Here is a 15,096-nt window from a genome sequence, read left to right as displayed (position 1 = left end):
AAAAAAAAGGCTGGGAGAAAGGTGTGCGCTGCTGAGCACTTCATGCGGATGTAACTCTTGATCGTAGTGGGTCTCAGGAATGAGACCCGTTGCAATCTACACTTTTGAGATATCTGGAAAACGTGTCAAAAGTTTATTCAAATGACCGTAAAGCTTTAACCTCAAAGACCTCAAGTGTATGACATTACTGCAGGCAAATAAAAACAGATCTATGTGTAGAACTGAAGACTCAGGACTGGAGTGACATAGAGTGCATCAATAATAATAAGTACGGTAAATTACTAATAATGATGTTTTGTCACTTGAATCCTGTCATGTTTTGTGTTTATGCAGAGATCGGTGGGCATTCTTAGCAGGGTTCTCCCACAATGTCCTGCAGCAGTAGAAATGGCGGTTCAAGAAGGCATTGTTAAAAAGCTCATGAAATTTCTTAAGGTAAATCTATGAATTGTTAATGATAAGAAAATTGGTTTTGGGATGATGGAATCTTAATGTGAGAAAAGTTTCTCGGTCCTTTATCACTTAAAATATGCTAGCCATTTCAAGTAAGAAGTAGTGTCTAAGGGTTCCCATTTCATATGGATAAGTTGTAGGTGATTGGATGTAACTCATATTGAGTTTACCTTTGGAAAACAGCTCTTTCCAACAAATAACTATTTATTTCATCAAGCTGCTGATGACATGTCACCTGACATTGCTGCTAGAATTGATAGTGTAGATGGTAGCATATAAAGGATTGTTACAATCTATATTATTCTTTGCCTCCAGCAAATCAATCTGAGAAATAAAGATTTTTGCTAAATAACTAATCATACTATTAAGAGTGATTTTATTTCCAATGTCTTTCAATCAATGCTTGCCCCAGTAGGGCATAGTTTGGAAAATAAAGCAGGTAACAATTAAAAAAAGAAATCTCTAGAGATATTTCAAGTCATGCAGTACATTCCTATGGGAAATTAAAGGGGTATTCCAGGCAAAACCTTTTTATATATATATATATATATATATATATATATATATATAAATATATATATATATATATATATCTCAACTGGCTCCGGAAAGTTAAACAGATTTGTAAATTACTTCTATTAAAAAAATCTTAAACCTTCCAATAGTTATTAGCTTCTGAAGTTTTCTGTCTAACTGCTCAATGATGATGTTACGTCCTGGGGGCTGTGCATGATGGGAGAATATCCCCATAGGAACTGCACAGCTCCCGAGACGTGAGTCATCAGAGAGCAGTTAGACAGAAAACAACAACTCAACTTCAGAAGCTAATAACTATTGGAAGGATTAAGATTTTTTAATAGAAGTAATTTACAAATCTGTTTAACTTTCCGGAGCCAGTTGATTACAACTAGGATTACAACTATGATCTGACTTACCAAGACAGTCCTACTATTGAGCCTCAAAGCATTAGTAGAACACAACCATATTTTGCACCAGATATACCATTATACCTTGGATGTGCAATGATTTCTTTTTAAAATAGTCTTAAAAAAGTACCTCCTCAGGCTGGCCCAAGGAACTTCAGTCTGATCTAATCATGCTGAGAGGTTAAAAGTCTATGTGTAGTCCTAGCCTAATACAGGCTAGAAATACTGTGTGAAGTTTAGTGGATAACCAAGCTCATCTGCAAACCATAGCTTGTTTCATTTTGAACAAAAAAAAAAAGGGTTGTCAAAAAATTTGCACCAAAATTATGAAAAAAAAATAGATATTGATAAATGTGTTATCAAAAAAGGGATGGTTTAATAGTTTTAGAAATGTAATGAGTGGTAAACAAATGCTGGACCCTTCGGTCCTTAGGGACAAAACTGCACCACCACAGGGAGCCATAAAATGTGGGGAATTGATCAAAATCTAAAACTTTTAGTGAACATAGTAAAAAAAAAAAAAAAAAAAAAAAAACATCCTGGGAAAAAAGGGTTGTAGTGCCAGGATGAGAGGATACTTGGCTGCCTCCTGAAATAGACAATTTGCTAATTTTGTAATAACCATGAATTCTGCATTGTATAACAAAACTGTGGATCTACAATCTAAAACTGAAGCACAGCTGGACTATGCACTAAAAGAAAAAAAAAGTAAAAGATGCAGTGATCGAAAACAAATACAACAACAAATAAGGAATGGCTGAGAAGTCCTATTGCAGGTGTTTCTCATATTTTGGCAGGTTTCAGATGAGTGGAATATGGCTTCATTTTTTACGGTTGCAAACCATAGCCCAAACATGTGTCTAATGACTCCAATTGACATAATCATAGAGGCCTGATAATCCGAATGCCAAATTCTGGGGTCCATTAACCTGTTCAGGACCCATGTCGTACCGGTACATTATGGGACCCTGGTAGTTAAGGACCCATGACGTACATGTACGGCCGTGGGAATTTCGATATCAATCAGCAGGCACCCCACGCAAATGCCCAGGGGGGTCATCAGACCCACATGTCAGCGATCACGGCAAATCGCCGGTGAATTCACACTGGCGATTTGTGCAATTCCGGGTCATACGGTTCTATGGTGACCCGGTGACCCGGAAAATAAGGGGGACCGGGGTTGTCCAAGACACCCACGATCCCCCTGAAGGGATAGGAGTGAGGTGGCAGGGGTGCCATCCCTCCTATCCCTGCTATTGGTCGTATAGACGCGATGACCATTAGCAGATCGGGGGCCGGGGGGTTAACTTTCGGTTTCCCCGTTCTGCCCACCCACAATAGGCGGGGCAGAACAGGGATACGACAGGGACCGGCGCCGAAGTCCACTTACCCATCCGGTGGCAGCGGAGGTGATGATCGACGGTGGAGATCGGCGGGCAGCGATGACGTGCGGCTGGCTCCCTGGATCCTACGGAAGCCTGTGCGCTGCCTAGCAACATCTGGAGGGCTACAGTTTGAGACCACTATACAGAGGTCTCTAAACTGTAGCCCTCCAGATCTTGCAAAACTACAACTCCTAGCATCCCCACACAGCTGTTTGCTGTCTGGGCATGCTGGGATTTGTAGTTTTGCAACATCTGGAGGGCCACAATTTGGAGATCACTGTGCAGTGGTCTCTAAAATGTAGCTCTCCAGATGTTGCAAAACTGCAAATCCCAGCATGCCCAAACAGCAAACAGCTGTCTCGGCATGCTAGGAGTTGTAGTTGCGTACCTCCAGCTGTTGCATAACTACAGGGTGGGCCATTTATATAAATACACCTTAAGAAAATGGAAATGGTTGGTGATATTAACTTCCTGTTTGTGGCACATTAGTATATGTGAGGGGGGGGGGGAACTTTTCAAGATGGGTGGTGACCATGGTGAACATTTTAAAGTCGGTCATTTTGAATCCAACTTTTGTTTTTTCAATAGGAAAAGGGTCATGTGACACATCAAACTTATTGGGAATTTCACAAGAAAAACAATGATGTGCTTGGTTTTAACGTAACTTTATTCTTTCATGAGTTATTTACAAGTTTCTGACCACTTATAAAATGTGTTCAATGTGCTGCCCATTGTGTTGGATTGTCAATGCAACCCTCTTCTCCCACTCTTCACACACTGATAGCAACACCGCAGGAGAAATGCTAGCACAGGCTTCCAGTATCCATAGTTTCAGGTGCTGCACATCTCGTAACTTCACAGCATAGACAATTGCCTTCAGATGACCCCAAAGATAAAAGTCTAAGGGGGCCAGATCGGGAGACCTTGGATGCCATTCAACTGGCCCACGACGACCAATCCACTTTCCAGGAAACTGTTCATCTAGGAATGCTCGGACCTGACACCCATAATGTGGTGGTGCACCATCTTGCTGGAAAAACTCAGGAAATGTGCCAGCTTCAGTGCATAAAGAGGGAAACACATCATCATGTAGCAATTTTGCATATCCAGTGGCTTTGAGGTTTCCATTGATGAAGAATGGCCCCACTATCTTTGTACCCCATATACCCACCATACCATCAATTTTTGTGTTCCAACAGTCTTGGAGGGATCTATCCAATGTGGGTTAGTGTCAGACCAATAGCGGTGGTTTTGTTTGTTAACTTCACCATTCACATAAAAGCCTCATCACTGAAGAAAATCTTCTGCGTAAACTGAGGGTCCTGTTCCAATTTTTGTTTTGGCCATTCTGCATCACCTGAAAACACGGATAGTGGAAGCCTGTGCTAGCATTTCTCCTGCGGTGTTGCTATCAGTGTGTGAAGAGTAGGAGAAGAGGGTTGCATTGACAATCCAACACAATGTTCAGCACATTGAACACATTTTTTAAGTGGTCAGAAACTTGTAAATAACTCATGAAAGAATAAAGTTACATTAAAACCAAGCACATCATTCTTGTGAAATTCCCAATAGGTTTGATGTGTCACATGACCCTCTTCCTATTTAAAAAACAAAAGTTGGATTCAAAATGGCCGCCATGGTCACCAACCATCTTGAAAAGTTTCCCCCCTCACATATACTAATGTGCCACAAACAGGACGTTAATGTCACCAACCATTCCCATTTTATTAAAGGGGTACTCCGCCCCTGGCATCTTATCCCCTATCCAAAGGATAGGGGATAAGATGTTAGATCGCCGCGGTCCTGCTGCTGCGGACCCCGGGGATCGCCGCTGCGGCCCCCCCCCGCCATCATTACTGCACAGAGCGAGTTCGCTCTGTGCGTAATGACGGGCGATACAGGGGCCGGAGCAGCGTGACGTCATGGCTCCGCCCCTCATGACATCACGGCCCGTACCCTTAATGCAAGTCTATGGCAGGGGGCGTGATGACCGCCACGCCCCCTCCCATAGACTTGCATTGACGGGGGCGGCCCGTGACATCACGAGGGGCGGAGCTGTGACGTAACGATGCTCCGGCCCCTGTATTGCCTGTCATTACGTGCAGAGCGATCTCGCTCTGCGCAGTAATGATAGCGGGGTGCTGCAGCAGCGATCCCCGGGGTCCCCAGCAGCGGGACCCCGGCGATCTGACATCTTATCCCCTATCCTTTGGATAGGGGATAAGATGTCTAGGGGCGGAGTACCCCTTTAAGGTGTATCCATATAAATGGCCCACCCTGTACACCTCCCAGCATGCCCTTCGTCGATCAGTACATGCTGGGAGTTGTAGTTTTGCAACAGCTGGAGGCACACTGGTTGGAAAATACTGAGTTAGGTAACAGAACCTAACTGAAGGTTTTCCAACCGGTGTGCCTCCAGCTTTTGCAAAAAGTACAAATCCCAACATGCACGGTCTGTCAGTGCATGCTGGGAGTTGTAGTTTTGAAACAGCTGGAGGTTTGCCCCCCCCCCCCCCCGTGTGAATGTACAGAGTACATTCACATGGACAGGTTTATAGTGAGTTTCCTGCTTGAAGTTTGAGCTACGGCAGCGCAAGTTTGAGCTGCCACAGCGCAAACTCCTAGCGGGAAATTCACCGTAAACCTGCGCCAGTGCAAATGTACCCTAAAAACATGACACTACACTACACTAACACATAATAAAGGGTAAAACAGTACATATACACCCCCTTACACTGTACCCCCCAATAAAAATGAAAAAGTATTGTAGAATACCCCCATGTCCACCCCTATGCAATCTCCAATTTATTTCTCAAATGCGCATGGCGCCACATATGGGGTATTTCCGTACTCGGGAGAAATTGCACTACAAATTTTGGGGGGCTTTTTCTCCTTTTACCCCTTATGAAAAGGAAAAGTTGTGGGCTACACCACCTGTTAAAAAAAAAATTGTACCAACATGCTGGTGTTGCCCCATACTTTTTATTTTCACAAGCGATAAAAGGAAACACAATTTCTCTAGAGTACGGAAATACCCCATATGTGGGTGTGAAATGTTCTGCTGGCACACAACAAGGCTCAGGAGTGAGAGCGCACCATATACATTTGATTTTACAGTGGTTCTGACATAAATGCAAAAAAATAAATACCCACATGTGACCCCATTTTGGAAACTACACCCCTCATGGAATGTGACAAGGGGTATAGTGAGCCTTAACACCCCACAGATGTTTGCCGAATTTTCGTTAAAGTTGGATGGGAAAATGAAAAAAAAAATGTCACTAAAATGCTGGTGTTACTCTAAATTTTTCATTTTCACAAGGGAAAATAGGAAAAAAGCCTCCCAAAATTTGTAACCCCATTTCTTCTGAGTATGATCATACCCCATATGTGGATGTAAAGTGCTCTATGGGTGCACTACAATGCTCAGAAGAGAAGGAGCGACATTGGGCTTTTGAAGAGAAAGTTTGTCATTGAAGGCCATGTGTGTTTACATAGCCCCCATAGTGCCAGAACAATGGACCCCCCCAAATGTGACCCCATTTTGGAAACCTCACGTAATGTAATAATGGGTACAGCGAGCATTTACGCCCCCAAGGTGTCTGACAGATTTTTGGAACAGTGGTCCGTGAAAATGAAAAATTTTATTTTTCATTTGCACAGCCCACTGTTCCAAACATTTGTCAAATGCTAGTGGGGTGTAAATGCTCACTGCACCCCTTATTAAATTCTGTGAGGGGTGTAGTTTCCAAAATGGGTTCACATATTGGGGGGTCCACTGTTCTGGCACCACTGGGGGCTTTTTAAACGCACATGGCCCGTGACTTTCATTCCAAACAAATTCACTCTCCAAAAGCTCAATGGCGCTCCTTCTCTTTTGAGCATTGTAGTTCGCCAGCAGTGCTTTTGACGTCCACACATGGGATATTTCCATACTCAGAAGAAATGGAATTACAAATTTTGGGGGTCATTTTCTCTTATTATCCCTTGTAAAAATGTAAAATTGGTGGTAAAAGCAGCATTTTAGTGAAATTTTTTTTTTAATTTACACATCCAAATTTAACAAAAAGTCATAAAACACCTGTGAGGTGTTAAGGCTCACTGTACCCCTTGTTACGTTCCTTGAAGGGTGTAGTTTCCAAAATAGTATGCCATGTGTGTTGTTTTTTTCTGTGCCGGCACCATAGGGGCTTCCTAAATGCGACATGCCCCCCAAAAACCATTTCAGCTAAATTTGCTTTCCAAAAGCCAAATGTGACTCCTTCTCTTCTGAGCATTGTAGTTCGCCCGCAGAGCATTTTACGTCCTAACATGAGGTATTTCCATACTCAGAAGAGATGGGGTTACAAATTTTGGGGGGCATTTTCTCCCATTACCTTTTGTAAAAATGGTAAATTTGGGGGGAAAAATTTCCTTTTGTATTTTTTTTTTCATTTACACATCTGACTTTAACGAAAAGTCGTCAAACACCTGTGGGGTGTTAAAGCTCACTGGACCCCTTGTTACATGCCTTGAGGGGTGTAGTTTACAAAATGGTATGCCATGTGTTTTTTTTTCTGCTGCTCTGGCACAATAGGGGCTTCCTAAATGTGACATGCCCCCCAAAAACCTTTTCATCAAAATTCACTCTCCAAAATCCCATTGTTTCTCCTTCCCTTCTGAGCCCTCTACTGTGCCCGCCGAACACTTGACATACACATATGGTATTTCCGTAGTCGAGAAAAATTGGGTTACAAATTGTGGGGGACTTTTTCTCCTATTACCCCTTGCAAAAATTCTAAAACTGGGTCTACATGCCAGTGTAAAAAATTAAGATTTTGAATTTTCTCTGTGAAACAACTAAAGGGTTAACACACTTACTGAATGTCATTTTAGATACTTTGAGGGGTGCAGTTTTTATAATTGGGTCATTGTGGGGTATTTCTAACATGAAGGCCTTTCAAATGCATTTCAAAACTGAACTGGTCCCTGAAAAATTCAGATTTTGAAAATGTTGGGAAAAATTAGAAAATTGCTGCTGAACTTTGAAGCACTCTGATGTGTTCCAAAAGTAAAACCATGTCAACTTTATGATGCAATCATAAAGTAGACATATTGTTTATGTGAATCAATATATAATTTATTTGGAATGTCTATTTTCCTTACAAGCAGAGAGCTTCAAAGTTAAAAAAAATTAAAAATTTTCAATTTTGTCATGAAAGTATCGACGAAAATTTACTACTAAAATAATGTAGAATATGTCATGAAAAAACAATCTCGGAATCAGAATGAAATGTAAAAACATCCCAGAGTTATTAATGCTTAAAGTGACAATGGTCAGATGTGAAAAAAATGGCTGGGTCCTACACTGAAAATTGTCTGGGTCCTTAAGGGGTTAACTTGAACTCTAAGGGGCAGCTATTTTGAAATGTACTTGAAAGTTTAAACATCTTTCACAGATGTAGCATCTGAATACAAATCTAACAACTGCTACAATTTGATTTATGGTGAAGATTTGCACAAATAGGTCCAGATTTACAAAGCAAGTGCGCTTGCATCAGTGCATCAGGCTTCAGAAATCTCTTTTGTTTTTGCCCAGATGTGAAGATGCACCTAATTTATTAAAATTCATAAGACAATTTAATAAATCAGGCACAGAATCTAAAAATACACTAGGAAATGTCTAGAGATGGACCAGACATAAAAAAAACACAGCAAAAGATAACTTCCTCCCATAGTTCCTACAGAAAGAGGAGTTCTGCACATGGACTAGCCACCCAGTTACAAGCAGGTTGGGTCAAACCGGGACCTGTGCCCTTGAATACCTGAAAGCAGCTTGACACTGCCCCTATAGTACATATGCCCTAGATGGCCTGCACATGCTTCAGGTATGGTCTGGTAAAGAACAGTAGGGAATCTTTAAAATAGGTAAATGCAGATAAGTGAAACTTTGGAGAGGTATAGAGCTATGGGGGACTTACTGTAGCTAAAACGTCATTTTTATTTTTTTTACCTGGAGCTCGACTTTAATGGAATTTTTCAAGATCAGAATCCATTTAAAGTGAACATTTAAGACTACTTTAGCAGAATTTGAAAACTGTTGTAAAGTTTGTGAGCTTTATAATAATGTGGTGCACTCCTTCTCTCCGTACAATACAGACCCTGTAGATGCTCATTGCACCAGAAATTTAAATAAAAGATACAAAATACTTTCCGTTAGAGGCACAGAAATAAGAGGAAGGAGGGAATTAGCTACTCAGAAATAATTATTCCTGATACTTTTATCTCAATAAAATAATCACAATAATTACATAGCATAAAGTAATTCTTGGAGAGGACCACAGAGCTCTTATATCACCATAATTACGAATGCCGAAGCCTGAAAAGCCATGCATTAGGTGGAAAACTGTAATTCTTAAATATCAAGTACTGCTGTAGTTAATAGTGGAAGGAGAGCAATGTGCTGGATGTGCCCATAGCTAAATCTTCGGCAGATAACTACATGTGTTAGAACTTATCCATATCAATAATGGATATATTTTTCACAAGAACACTGCATAAATGTACAACATAATTGCAAATCTTTTCCTCTTTTCAAATTATTCTTAATGAACAGCTGGAGATTAATATTTTATGATTTTTTTCCCCCCAGAAAATCTTAAAGTATCTGTATTCTATGTAATATCTTAATTATTCATATAGTTGGCAATATTGCAGTATTTGTGGTGCACTTGTTTTATAAGCATAAAATAAAAAGCATGAAGGACTCGGACACACTTATGCGATGCTCTTTAGGAGAACCAAATAGGCACCGTATAAATAAACCTTTTCTTCCCTTGAAGAAAGGTTTCTAGGAGCTACATCTAGCTATACATTTTTGCTGGTAATGTATAAATGTATCAGGTTCACTAGAATGGGAGCCGTTCTGGTTCATAAAGGTAGCCCCAGACAAGGGGCCTACTTCTATAGTATCCAAATGGGACATATGTACAGAGGTTTTCTTAAAGGGGTACTCCGCCCCTAGGTATCTTATCCCCAATCCAAAGGATAGGGGATGAGATGTCAGATCGCCAGGGTCCCGCCGCTGGGGACCCCCGCAATATAGCAAGCAGCACCACCTGTAACTGCTTCTGGAAGCGCTGGAGGCTCTCAGGCTAATTCCTCCTGACCATGGGGATGGAAGATCATGAAGTCACGACCCCGCACCCATGTGATGTTACGCTCCACCCCCTCAATGCAAGTCTATGGGAGGGGGCATGACTGCCGTCACGCCCCCTGCCATAGACTTGCATTAAGGGGGTGGGGCATGATGTCACACGGGCTCGCTATATTGCGGGGATAAGATGTCTTTGATGGTGTAAAGAAGCTAACATAGAATATTAATAGCAGCTATTCCTACTGTAATATTATTTTGTTATCTTGTTGTCAGATCCCACAAAAAAAGAATAATAATATGTTACTCAGTACCTAATCCTAACCTTGCACATCTAATTTGTATGCCTCTATCACCTATAATTATTATAAAAAAAATACCCCTTTTCATTATCTCACAGTTTTAGGAATCCTCTCAGAATGGGGCCTGTCCCTCCCTTGTGATTGGTGATTGGTGTGTCTGCTCAGGCAGCCTTGTCCATAAGTCATCTCTTGTCCATGACTAATGGACAAGCCTCATGCTGCTGCAGGACTTGTTTGTGTCCCAGTAGGTATGGCAACCCCTAGTGGTGGGATTTTCAGGAGCCGTTTTCTTTATTAAATATAAAAAAAAAGTAAACAACCACAAAAGGTCTTTAATTTTCATAAGTAACAGCACATAAAGTTTTTGCATCTGGAAGTGCCCATTTAAGTGTTTTTGCTCATCTATATAGACAGGTGGAAAAAAGACTTCACAATATTCCGTAAAGGTGCTTGCTGTTTGTACCAAAGAGGACACTCAAGCGAGGAAAGAAGTTTATAAGTATGATAAAAGTGAGTATAACTTGAGTACCAGTAAACTAACATGGGTTGATGGAGTTAACTTTATGAGAAAAAAGACTTTGGTTTAAAATAATAATAATTACATTTAATGGACACTTGTGACCTGGCATAGTAAGTACAAGTACAAGGACAACTGAGGCCATCTTCAGGCCCCAAATCCTCTAAGCCAATCAGGTGCATTAAAAGAGCTAATATGGCAGCAATGTCTGCAAATTTTATACCATGAAAACGACAATGTTATATGGTATCGTATATATATGAAATATATTATTATGAAGCTACATGAAAGTTCCTATTTTGGGTTTTCATTCTGGCTGTTCAACAAGTTAAAGATTTACAGAGTGATTGTTATTTTAGAGGACCAAAAGAATATAAATATCTTTCATTTTTGCTTCTCTCTTTTAATGTATTTTAAGTTTCATGACAGAAATTATAACAAAAAATTGAAAGGCACCAGTACTTGATACTTTTTTATTACTAACTGAAAAAGATGATAACACATTTAATCAAGTTTAATCAGTTCATTAGTGATTTGGTCCAAATGTCACCAAAAAATTGGATTTGTTAGAATCCAAACCATAGATTTTTTATTCATTTCAGATTTATTTAATTCTTGCTTATGTACACTGGAGGGTCAGGAGGTAAGCAATGATGGTATATATAATGCAGCTTCATCACACTCAATTTGCTGGGCTGGGTTCTCTACACCTGGCTCAGTTACACAGTTTACAGTACAGCAACAAGGACTCCAGCATTTGACAGGAGTGGGGTGCAGATTGACAGGGGAAAACATATTTTTTTTATTTTATTTTAACACAAGGCAGCAACATAAAAAATAAAAAAAAAGTGTAATGATGGAGCTTCCTGCTCAGTAGAGATGAGCGAATTTTTAAAAATTTGATTCGGCCGATTCGCCAAATAAAAAAAAAACATTTTTGTTTTGTTACAAATTTGTTTGCGGCGAATCTAAATTAAAAATGGCTATTTCTAGCCTACAGAGAGCCTCAATAGGGGTATAGAACACTTTGCTGTGTTCTAACACGCATATGTAGTGTGCTGGGGTAGTGAAATAATACTGTTATTCAGAATAACATGCAGATTACCGGCATCACATTTAGAATCACTGCCCCAGAGTGGCACAATGACAGAGCCTGGAGGTGGCATCAGTATGAGGAGACCATATAGTGGCTTAATGACACAGCGTGGAGGTGTTGGCAGCATGAGGAGACCATATAGTGGCAGAATGACACAGCGTGGAGGTGTTGGCAGCAATGAGGAGACCATATAGTGGCTGAATGACACAGCATGAAGGTGTTGGCAGCATGAGGAGACCATATAGTGGCGGAATGACACAGCGTGGAGGTGTTGGCAGCATGAGGAGACCATGTAGTGGCGGAATAACACAGCGTGGAGGTGTTGGCAGCATAAGGAGAGCATATAGTGGCTGAATGACACAGCATGGAGGTTTTGGCCACATGAGGAGACCATATAGTGGCTGAATGACACAGCATGGAGGTTTTGGCCACATGAGGAGACCATATAGTGGCTGAATGACACAGCCAGGACTCCAGGGGACTCCAGCATTTGACAGGAGTGGGGTGCAGATTGACAGGGCAAAACATATTTTAACACAAGGCAGCAACATAAAAAATGTAAAAAAGTGAAAGGGTTTGAATGCATTGTAGCAGCCACTGACATAGACTAATGATGGAGCTTCCTGCTCACTAGAGATGAGCGAACTTTAAAAAAATTTGATTTTGCCGATTAGTTTTGTTCCAAATTTGTTCACGGTGAATCTATATTAAAACCGGCTATTTCTGGCCTACAGAGAGCATCAATAGGGGTGTAGAACACTTTTCTGTTTTCTATCATGCATATGGAGTGTGCTGGGGTAATGAAATAATACTGTTATTCAGAATGACATGCAGATTACCGGTATCACTTTTAGAATCACTGCCGCAGAGCGACCATAGTGGCTGAATTACATAGTGTGGAGGTGTTGGCAGCATGAGGAGACCATATAGTGGCTGAATGACACAGCGTGGAGGTGTTGGCAGCATAAGGAGACCATATAGTGGTTGAATGAAACAGCGTGGAGGTTTTGGCAGCATGAAGAGACAATATAGTGGCTGAATGACACAGCCAGGAGTTGGCAGCAGCATGAGTAGACACTAAGCCCTCACAATTAGAATAAAATTGATTAGATTAGATTATAAAATGAATTCTGAAATTTAAACCGAAGATTTTTTGTAGCTAGTGCTACCATAACAAAAAATGTTATTCCCAGACCCAGGCCCAGCAGCATCAGTAAACCATATATTGCCTGAATGACACAGCCTGGAGTTGGCAAAATCATGAAGAGAACATTGAATTATAAGAATTTTAAATATAAATCTAAGATTTTGAAATTGAAATTGAGGATTTTGAAATGGAACTTTAACTCCCAAGTTTTAGTGTCCCGGGCCCTGGCGTGTGGGTACAATGGACCTAATCTAATAAGCAGTCACATATCACATGGCAGCACAATGACAGAGCTGGAGGTGGCATCAGTAGGAGGAGAGCATATAGTGGCCGAATGGCACAGCCTGGAGTTTGCTTAAGCATGAGGAGACCATATAGTGTCTGAATGGCACAGCCTGGAGTTGGAGTGTGGAGACAATAGGGCCTCACAATCTCCAAGAATAAAAGATGAATTTTGAAATTTACATTGAAGATGTATGGTACCTAGTGCTACCATAATCATATATAGGTAATGTCCGTGGCCCAGCAGCATCATTAAACCATGTAGTTGCTGAATGACACAGACAGGAGCAGGCAGCAGCATGAGTACACAAGAGGGGTTCACAACCCATAACATTAAAAGGTGAATGTTGAAATCTCTATTGAAGATACATGTTAGCTAGTGCTACCATCCAAAAATTTAAGGCCCAAGCCCAGCAGCATCACTAAACCATGTATTTGCTGAATGACACAGACAGGAGCAGTCAGCAGCAGGAGTATACAAGAGGGTTTCATAACCCCTAATATTGAAAGATCAATGTTGAAATCTCTATTAAGCATGTATGTAAGCTAGTGCTTACATCCAAAAATGTAAGGCCCAAGCCCAGAAGCATCAGTAAGCCAAGTAGTTCATGAAACACGAAGTAAGGAGCAGGCATCAGCAGTACACAAGAGGGTTTTATAACCCCTTACATTGAAAGATCAATATTGAAATCTCAATTAAGCGTGTATGTAAGCTAATGCTAACATCCAAAAATGTAAGGCCCAAGCCAAACAGCATCAGTAAGCCAAGTAGTTCCTGAAACACACAGTCAGGAGCAGGCATCAGCAGTACACAAGAGGGTTTCATAACCCCTAAGATTGAAAGATCAATGTTGAAGTCTCTATTAACCCCTTAAGGACTCAGGGTTTTTCCGTTTTTGCACTTTCGTTTTTTCCTCCTTACCTTTTAAAAATCATAACCCTTTCAATTTTCCACCTAAAAATCCATATTATGGTTTATTTTTTGCGTCGCCAATTCTACTTTGCAGTGACATTAGTCATTTTACCCAAAAATGCACGGCGAAACGGAAAAAAAAATCATTGTGCGACAAAATCGAAAAAAAAAACGCCATTTTGTAACTTTTGGGGGCTTTCGTTTCTACGCAGTGCATATTTCGGTAAAAATTACACCTTATCATTATTCTGTAGGTCCATACGGTTAAAATGATACCCTACTTATATAGGTTTGATTTTGTCGCACTTCTGGAAAAAATCATAACTACATGCAGGAAAATTTATACGTTTAAAAATGTCATCTTCTGACCCCTATAACTTTTTTATTTTTCCATGTATGGGGTGGTATGAGGACTCATTTTTTGCGCTGTGATCTGAAGTTTTTATCGGTATGATTTTTGTTTTGATCGGACTTTTTGATCACTTTTTATTCATTTTTTAATGATATAAAAAGTGACCAAAATACGCTTTTTTGGACTTTGGAATTTTTTGGCGCGTACGCCATTGACCGTACGGCTTAGTTAATGATATATTTTTATAGTTCGGACATTTACGCACGCGGCGATACCACATATGTTTATTTTTTATTTTTTTTACACTGTTTTATTTTTTTTATGGGAAAAGGGGGGTGATTCAAACTTTTATTAGGGAAGGGGTTAAATGACCTTTATTAACACTTTTTTTTTTACATTTTTTTTGCAGTGTTATAGGTCCCATAGGGACCTATAACACTGCACACACTGATCTCTCATCCTGATCACAGGCGTGTATTAACACGCCTGTGATCAGCATTATCGGCGCTTGACTGCTCCTGCCTGGATCTCAGGCACGGAGCAGTCATTCGTCGATCGGACACCGGGGAGGCAGGTAAGAGCCCTCCCGGT

The 15,096-nt window shown here is 40.6% G+C and overlaps 1 protein-coding gene across 6 annotated transcripts in view; it reads left to right on the top strand.

Moving 5' to 3' along the window:
- TTC12 (tetratricopeptide repeat domain 12) overlaps window positions 1–15,096 on the top strand; it is a 135,875-nt gene that overhangs the window by 111,480 nt on the left and 9,299 nt on the right. For all 6 annotated transcript variants that reach the window (XM_056542902.1, XM_056542900.1, XM_056542901.1 and 3 more), the window contains 2 exons: window positions 334–435; window positions 10,609–10,708. In XM_056542902.1, coding sequence (XP_056398877.1) covers window positions 334–435; window positions 10,609–10,708 — 202 coding nt within the window. The remainder of the gene's footprint in view (window positions 1–333; window positions 436–10,608; window positions 10,709–15,096) is intronic.

Source organism: Hyla sarda, chromosome 10 (genome assembly GCF_029499605.1).
Source record: "Hyla sarda isolate aHylSar1 chromosome 10, aHylSar1.hap1, whole genome shotgun sequence".
Classification (NCBI taxonomy): Eukaryota; Metazoa; Chordata; class Amphibia; order Anura; family Hylidae; genus Hyla; species Hyla sarda.
Note: the sequence above shows the minus strand (reverse complement) of the source record. Positions and strands in the feature narration are given on the sequence as shown.